We start from the raw sequence: 8,726 nt of genomic DNA on the forward strand, positions 1-8,726 counted from the left end.
TCGTGCGTACGAGATACATGTCTAAAAAAAGATTATTTTTTTTATAACTTTATAAAAAGTTTCTCGTGCGCACGAGATAATTTCTCTTGCGCATGAGCTACATGTCTAAAAGAAATTATATATATATATATATATATATTTTTTTTTTAGACATGTATCGTGTGCACGAGATACATGTTTAAAAATTATTATTTTTTAATAACTTTATAAAAAGTTTCTCACGCGTACGAGATACATGTCTAAAAAAAAAAAAAAAAAAAAATTATAAAAAAAAATGTTTTCCCCCATGTCCCTTTAGGGGCTCCATACTTCTGTACCCTCTTTTAAAAAAAATGTTTTCTCCCAAATAATTTGTATTAAAAAAAAAATACAACAGAATACAATTTTCTGCAATGGATTATTGATTCCAGAGGCTTGGCAATATGCTTTTCATTTTATCTTTTTTTTTTTTTTGTTGAAAAAATGAAAACATGGCCGCAGCGTTTTTGTGCTTGGTCGAGAGATTTAATGTCAGATAGATGTCATTGGCTTTTAAAAAATCTTCAAATGTGATCACGTTCTTAAAGAAAAGTGCAAAAATGTGCCCCCTTACTGGGACGTTTGGTGTTAAAGTGTATTGTATTTAATGTGTCTATGAAATATAGAAATACAACACTTTCTTGCTCTTCCCTTATTGTCAGTATGTGGCTGGTGTCCCCCTCCCCATCCTCGATGTAAATGCCTTCACGCCGTGGCGCTCCAGATAGTGACGTTTTGGAAAAGGGGAAGTGTTACATAATTGTATATTTGGCTTACAACATATGAATGTGAAACAACAACCAATGTGGACCATACGTACATATGCATAATAGTAGTACAGTATGTGTGTATTTAACAGTTTTCTTTTTTGCAAAGCCGTCAGTATAGTCGATGTTGCAAATTTACCAGTAGAGGGGGGTATTATTAGAGCAGTTTTCCTTTTCTGACCATGAGCTTCTCAGGCGTGGGGCATATTATGCAGACTTAATAAAACACTAATAAAGATTTCTATTCTCCTGACTCATGCTTACTCACTGCACTTTTACACCGGAGCTTCTGTTATAACAACCACGACAGTATACATAAATCTTGCAATTGTTTTTTTTTTGCAAAACCAGTGAAGTTGGCACGTTGTGTTAATGGTAAATAAAAACAGAATACAATGATTTGCACATCCTTTTCAACTTATATTCAATTGAATAGACTGCAAAGACAAGATATTTATTGTTCCAACTGAGAAACGTATTTATTTTTTTGCAAATAATCATTAACTTAGAATTTAATGATAGCAACACATTGCAAAAACGTTGACACGGGGGGATTTTTACCACTGTGTTACATGGCCTTTCCTTTTAACAACACTCAGTAAACATTTGGGAACTGAGGAGACACATTTTTGAAGCTTTTCAGGTGGAATTATTTCCCATTCTTGCTTGATGTACAGTTTAAGTTGTTCGACAGTCTCCGTTGTGGTATTTTAGGCTTCATAATGCGCCACACATTTTCAATGGGAGACAGGTCTGGACTACAGGCAGGCCAGTCTAGTACCCGCACTCTTTTACAATGAAGCCACGCTGTTGTAACACATGGCTTGGCATTGTCTTGCTGAAATAAGCAGGGGCGTCCATGATAACGTTGCTTGGATGGCAACATGTTGCTCCAAAACCTGTATGTACCTTTCAGCATTAATGGCACCTTCACAGATGTGTAAGTTACCCATGTCTTGCGTACTAATACACCCCCATACCATCACAGATGCTGACTTTTCAACTTTGCGCCTAGAACAATCATACTGACTAGTATGTGTACCATAGTTTCAGAAGCACAGGTTCATTTCATAATAAATGCAAATAATTCCCCGACAACATTGTAACTAAATGGAGCAATTACCTACTTACTACAAATAATAGTCATAGGCTTTATATTTGGTTAAATAACGTAGATAATGTGACGTTATGAGCTAGGTAACATTAGAACTCCATTACCCAGCATGCCACAGTAATGAAGCGCATGCGCGGTAGCCCCATTGATATTGATCGTAGCCATCAACATCTAAATGTTGTTATAATCACCTTGTGGAGTAAACCTTCAAACTCAACCAACACGCCTTCTTCTACATATTTTACGATTAGACTGACAACACAGACAAAAAGAAGTAACATTTTGCAAATGCTTTTATTTTTGGCAACGCAAAGCGCAAACCCCCGCCTTGTTGTTCCCTCGCCGGCCACCGTAGGCTACGTCAGAAGTAAATAAACATACTAAGGTTGGTTGATAGCCTCAGCTAGCAGACACTCGGAGCTAACATGGCGTTTACTCTCTACTCGCTCATTCAAGCCGCAGTTTTGTGCGTGAATGCCGTGGCGGTGTTACACGAAGAAAGGTTTTTGAGTAAAAGTAAGTTGTGTACATGTCTTTCATTCCAAATGTTGACAGCTTGCTAGTTGCTATGTTAGCAAAATCTCCATAAAGAGTATTTACACACCGTTTGTTCATACATACACGCACATAAGTACCTATACGCTTCCACATACATACAAACATACAGTACGTACCTACACACTCAAAGTTCGTACATCCACACGCATATTCACTGTACAAACATACATATACACATACATGTACATATACATTCACTGTACAAACATACATATACACATACATGTACATATACATTCACTGTACAAACATACATATACACATACATGTACATATACATTCACTGTACAAACATACATATACACATACATGTACATATACATTCACTGTACAAACATACATATACACATACATGTAAATATACATTCACTGTACAAACATACACATACACATACATGTACATATACATTCACTGTACAAACATACATATACTAGAGATGCGCGGTTTGCGGACACAACCGCCCGATCCGCGGATTATCCGCGGATCGGGCGGTTGAAATAAAAAAAAAAAAGATTTTATCCGCGGGTCGGGTCGGGCGGTTGAAATAAAAAAAAAAATTTGATTTTAAATAGATTCAGGCGGGTGGCAGTTAAACCAATTCGGAAATATATATACATAGTTAAATGTTGTTACCCACATACGAAAAACGAGCAGGCACCTGCAGCATATGCCACAACAGAAGAAGAAAAAAAAAAGAGATGGACACTTTTACGGAGCGGAGAAGGGACGCCTCGCCGGGGTCCGGGACCGAGGCCCCTTCCCCAGAGAGGGCCCCACCGGGAGCCGTAGCTGAGGTGATCCGCGAGAAGGGCCCGACGCACGTCCAGGGTCACCACCGCGCCCACCGCACCGACACCCCGTGGCGGCCGGCGTCACGCGCAGCAGGTAAGCAGCTTACCTGCCCGCCACCCCCGTGGCCGGGGGCTCGTAACAGGGGTCACTCCGCGCGCTCCGCCCGCGCAGCTTACCTGCCCGCCACCCCTGTTGCCGGGGGCGCGTAACAGGGGTCACTCCGCGCGCAGTGCGCTCACGAAAGGGGTGGGACTCACCCTGGTTGATATAGACAGCAGGACGGTGGCCATGTAAGTCGGAACCCGCTAAGGAGTGTGTAACAACCCACCTGCCGAATCAACTAGCCCTGAAAATGGATGGCGCTGGAGCGTCGGGTCCATACCCGGCCGTCGCCGGCAGCGAGAGCCGTGAGGGCTAGGCCGCGACGAGTAGGATGGCCGCCGCGATGCGCGCTGAAGCCTCGGGCGCGAGGGACATCGCACCTCCACGCGCTTGGAGGAGCGCTCAGCGCGGCTCCCATATGATTGCGCACTGGTGTGCGTCTGGGCCGTGACAGCGTGGCACGTGAATGTCTCTGCTGCATTGGATCAGTCTCCTTTCTTTAACAGGCAAAAGCTTTATAACCTCACTAATGCCTTGCATCGTCTATATTAGATATATAACAACGGGCGGGTGCGGGTTTGATTAAATGTTAGATCGGGTGGATGGCGGATGGTTGACGACTTTCTGATGCGGTTGCGGATGAAATAATTGCCTATCCGCGCATCTCTAGTACCTACACACTCAAAGTTCGTACATCCACACGCATATTCACTGTACAAACATACATATACACATACATGTACATATACATTCACTGTACAAACATACATATACATGTACATATACATTCACTGTATAAACATACATATACACATACATGTACATATACATTCACTGTACAAACATACATATACACATACATGTACATATACATTCACTGTACAAACATACATATACATGTACATATACATTCACTGTACAAACATACATATACATGTACATATACATTCACTGTACAAACATACATATACACATACTGTACATATACATTCACTGTACAAACATACATATACACATACATGTACATCAGTGACGTGCGGTGAGGTTGATGGCTGGTGAGGCACTGACTTCATCACAGTCAGATTTACAAACATATGAACCCTAAAGAGTATCTTATTCACCATTTGATTGGCAGCAGTTAACGGGTTATGTTTAAAAGCTCATACCAGCATTCTTCCCTGCTTGGCACTCAGCATCAAGGGTTGGAATCGGGGGTTAAATCACCAAAAATTATTCCCGGGCGCGGCGCCGCTGCTGCCCACTGCTCCCCTCACCTCCCAGGGGGTGAACAAGGGGATGGGTCAAATACAGAGGACACATTTAATTACACCTAGTGTGTGTGTGACAATCATTGGTACTTTAATTTAACTTTAACTTTACACTTACAAACTGTAGCACACAAAAAAGCACATTTAATAAACAAAACGTTATTATGGTCTTACCTTTACTTATAAATGAAGTCCATGCGCCGCTGTTGTGCTGGATTAATGAACCCCCTGTTGGGAGTGTTATATCAACTAAAGCCCTCACTTCAACTTTCCACGTGCAAGATTGAATCTATTTAAAAAAAGTGTAACCGAGGGTTTATAAATGTCGCCTATACTGTATGAAACTACAAAATAACAAACACGGAGGCTCCAGTTTACACGAGGACCACTTTATTTACCTTCTTTCAAAAACCTCCGCTCCACTCCGTGTCATCACTTCCGCTCTTAGCGCCTTCAAAATAAGAGCTCAAGGCATATACTGTATAACAGCGCATAACAGGAACTTAACATCAAAAAGAGGAAAGCCCATGAAAATAGGTTACAAAAGTTATTTAATAAGGAGCCAAAAAGTGCAAAAACAATAATGTTCGTGTTGGAGGAGTTGGGAATTAGGTACACCTGCAGTCTGCAGGTGTACCTAATGTTGTGGCCCTGCAGTCATTCACAACTCCTCCAGCACGAAAATTGTTGTTTTTGCACTTTTTGGCTTCTTATGAAATAACTTTTTTAAATAGATTCAATCTTGCACATGGAAAGTTTAAGTGTGGGCTTTAGTTGATAAAACAATTATAAGGCGGGGGTGCAGGAGGCGGGGTTATTGGAGCCTCAGCCAGTGCGTCTTTTGCAGCCGTTTTATGATCGCTCAGCACAAGAAATACATTACACACATACAGTTGTTGACAAAATACACTGTACATTATATACCTCAGCTAACTAAACTATGGAAATGTATAATATAATTCATATAGCAATACAGTCTCACTGCACAGCAGGCCAGCAGTTAGCCGAGTCCGGAATCCATGTTGAGGCACTGAGTGACGTGCCTCAACTGGCTGCTGTTCACCGCACCGTCTCTTCTCAGTATTTGAACGGCAAATGTGAAAATTCAGCGATTTTGAATAAAAATAATCTAAAACTGGTGAGGTTAAATGGAAAATAACTTTATAGTATAATCACTGGATACATATAACAATTTAATTTTTTTTTTTTTTTTTTACATTTTTTTTCTTTCCATGATGGCAGGTGAGGCGGGGCCTCACCTGCCTCTAGTGACTGCACGTCACTGATTCACACGCATATTCACTGTACAAACATACATGTACATATACATTCACTGTACAAACATACATATACACATACATGTAGGGATGATGTTTAAAAAGAAATGATCGAGTTCGAGCCCATTATCGAACCGATTCCTTATCGACTCTCTTATCGAATCCAGATAGGTTGTTGTATATGGAAAAAAAACACGCAATATTTGGTTTAACAAAAGCTCACTTTTATTTTATAAGAAATAAATAAATAAACATTGACTGTTGTTACCCCCCTAAAAAAAAAAAAAAAAAAAAATATTGACACAACACGGTTCTTGAACGTTCAGGTTATGTGCGGCCTGAACATGTTTCAACATGTTTGGTGTACTGCTCCCCTTACATGAGAGCGAAGCCTGGCAATAATTGCATATTGCCGTTTCCTCGTCGTATTTTTTTGTAAAATGAAGCCATGCCTTGAGGCGTTTTTTCCGGTCCATTAGTTTTGCTGCTTTCTGTATTTGCCGCCTAATGGCTGAGCGACGTCATTTCCTGTGATGTCCCACAGGGCATTTCCTGTGGGACGGGATTCGTTCCCAGGGATTCGAATAAAGAACCAACTCTTTTTCTTTACTATAGTGGCCTCGATAACGGGGACCGGTTCTCAAAAAGGGGTTCGAGTCCATGGAATCGGTTCTTTTCTTATCGAACAACCGGGAGAACCGGTTTCGAACATCATCCCTACGTACATGTACATATACATTCACTGTACAAACATACATATACACATACATGTACATATACATTCACTGTACAAACATACATATACACATACATGTACTTATACATTCACTGTACAAACACATACAAGTACATATGCATACATACACTCATGCATATAATCACGTTTCATCAAACATATATTAATGTTGTTGCCCTAGGGTAAACTGGGTATCACACGGCACACTAACAAAGCTTAACCTATTGTTACTATAACAATCTACAAGGTTAATATAGTTGGCTTCTCTTTCTTCCCCTCCATTTATCTGTTTTCTTGTTTATCTCTAGTTATCATTACATACAGTATATGTATTGTTGCATTTGAAACAATTGTATTGTTGATAATAGAGGTAATTAGGGACCGCAATGTCCCTTTGGGACAGAGGACCCTACGATATTTTGTACGTTTTATTAGGGACCGCAATGTCCCTTTGGGACAGAGGACCCTATTGTATTTCGTGCGTTTTATTATTATTATTATTCCGCCGCCTCTTTGAGCTCTAATTGGACCCCCTTAACATGCTTCAAAACTCACCATATGTGACACACACATCAGGACTGGCAAAAATTGCCATCTAATTAAAAAACCAAACCCAAAACTCAAAATTGCGCTCTAGCGTCCCCTAGGAAAAAACACAGACAAAACCGCTTGTAACTTCCGGTAGGACTGTCGTAGAGACATGAAACAAAAACTTCTATGTAGGTCTGACTTAGACCTAGATTTCATACATTGACATCTTTCAGCAAAAATCAACAAGAAGTTGGCAATTCCCCCTTCAAAACAAAATTTTAGTAAAAACATTCACTTTTGCCTCTTTGAGCTGTAATTTGACCTCCTTAACATGCTTCAAAACTCACCAAATTATTATTAGGGACCGCAATGTCCCTTTGGGACAGAGGACCCTATTGTATTTTGTGCGTTTTATTATTATTATTATTCCGCCGCCTCTTTGAGCTCTAATTGGACCCCCTTTACATGCTTCAAAACTCACCATATGTGACACACACATCAGGACTGGCAAAAATTGCCATCTAATTAAAAAACCAAACCCAAAACTCAAAATTGCGCTCTAGCGTCCCCTAGGAATAAACACAGACAAAACTGCTTGTAATTTCCGGTAGGAATGTCGTAGAGACATGAAACAAAAACTTCTATGTAGGTCTGACTTAGACCTAGATTTCATACATTGGCATCCTTCAGCAAAAATCAACAGGAAGTTGGCAATTCCCCCTTCAAAACAACATTTTAGTAAAAACAGTCACTTTTGCCTCTTTGAGCTGTAATTTGACTCCCTTAACATGCTTCAAAACTCACCAAACTGGACACACACATCAGGACTGGCAAAAATTGCGATCTAATAAAAAAAAAACCAACCCCTAAACTCAAAATTGCGCTCTATCGCCCCCTAGGAAAAAAACACAGACACAACTGCTCCTAGGAGGAAAACTCAGACAAAACTGCCTGTAACTTCCAGTAGGAATGTCTTAGAGACATGAAACAAAAACCTCTATGTAGGTCTCACTTAGACCTACATTTCATATATCGACAACCCCCAGCAAAAATCAACAGGAAGTTTGCAATTCCCCCTTCAAAACAAAAGTTTTGTAAAAACCGGTCACCTTTTTTCAAACATTATCTCCTCTGAGCGCGTTTGTCGTGTCGGCTTCATACTAGCACAGGAGAGAGATTGAACCCTTCTGATTAAAAGTTGACCAGAGAGTTTTAATTACTGTTTCGGTTTGGATTTTATGTGCCGTCAAAGTCGGTCCCGTCCATCGCTGCTTGCAGCTTTAATTATTGTTATTATTCATTATCAATAGTGCTATTTCTATTGGTATTTGTATTGCTCCATAGTGTAATAATGCTCATTGCCATTTCTGTATCATTATTTATTTCTCTAACTGCTTCCTTGCTATCACTTTTACCATCATATTTGTACATATTCTATTTGCTGATGTTGTTCTATTGTTGTTGTTGTTGTTGTTGTCTCTCTGTCTTGTCCCCACAATTTCCCCCTCTGTCTTCCTTTTTTCCCCTCTTTCTATCCCCTCCTGCTCCGGCCCGGCTGCACC

The 8,726-nt window shown here is 40.3% G+C and overlaps 1 protein-coding gene across 1 annotated transcript in view; it reads left to right on the top strand.

Annotated features, from left to right (window-relative positions):
• The first annotated feature begins 2,244 nt into the window (after positions 1-2,244).
• LOC133622911 (immediate early response 3-interacting protein 1) overlaps positions 2,245-8,726 on the top strand; it is a 7,204-nt gene continuing 722 nt past the window's right edge. Inside the window, exon 1 of the mRNA XM_061985762.2 lies at positions 2,245-2,415. Within this exon, the coding sequence (XP_061841746.1) occupies positions 2,325-2,415 (91 nt within the window). The 5' untranslated portion in view covers positions 2,245-2,324. The remainder of the gene's footprint in view (positions 2,416-8,726) is intronic.

This window comes from Nerophis lumbriciformis, linkage group LG12, assembly GCF_033978685.3.
Source record: "Nerophis lumbriciformis linkage group LG12, RoL_Nlum_v2.1, whole genome shotgun sequence".
NCBI lineage: Eukaryota > Metazoa > Chordata > Actinopteri > Syngnathiformes > Syngnathidae > Nerophis > Nerophis lumbriciformis.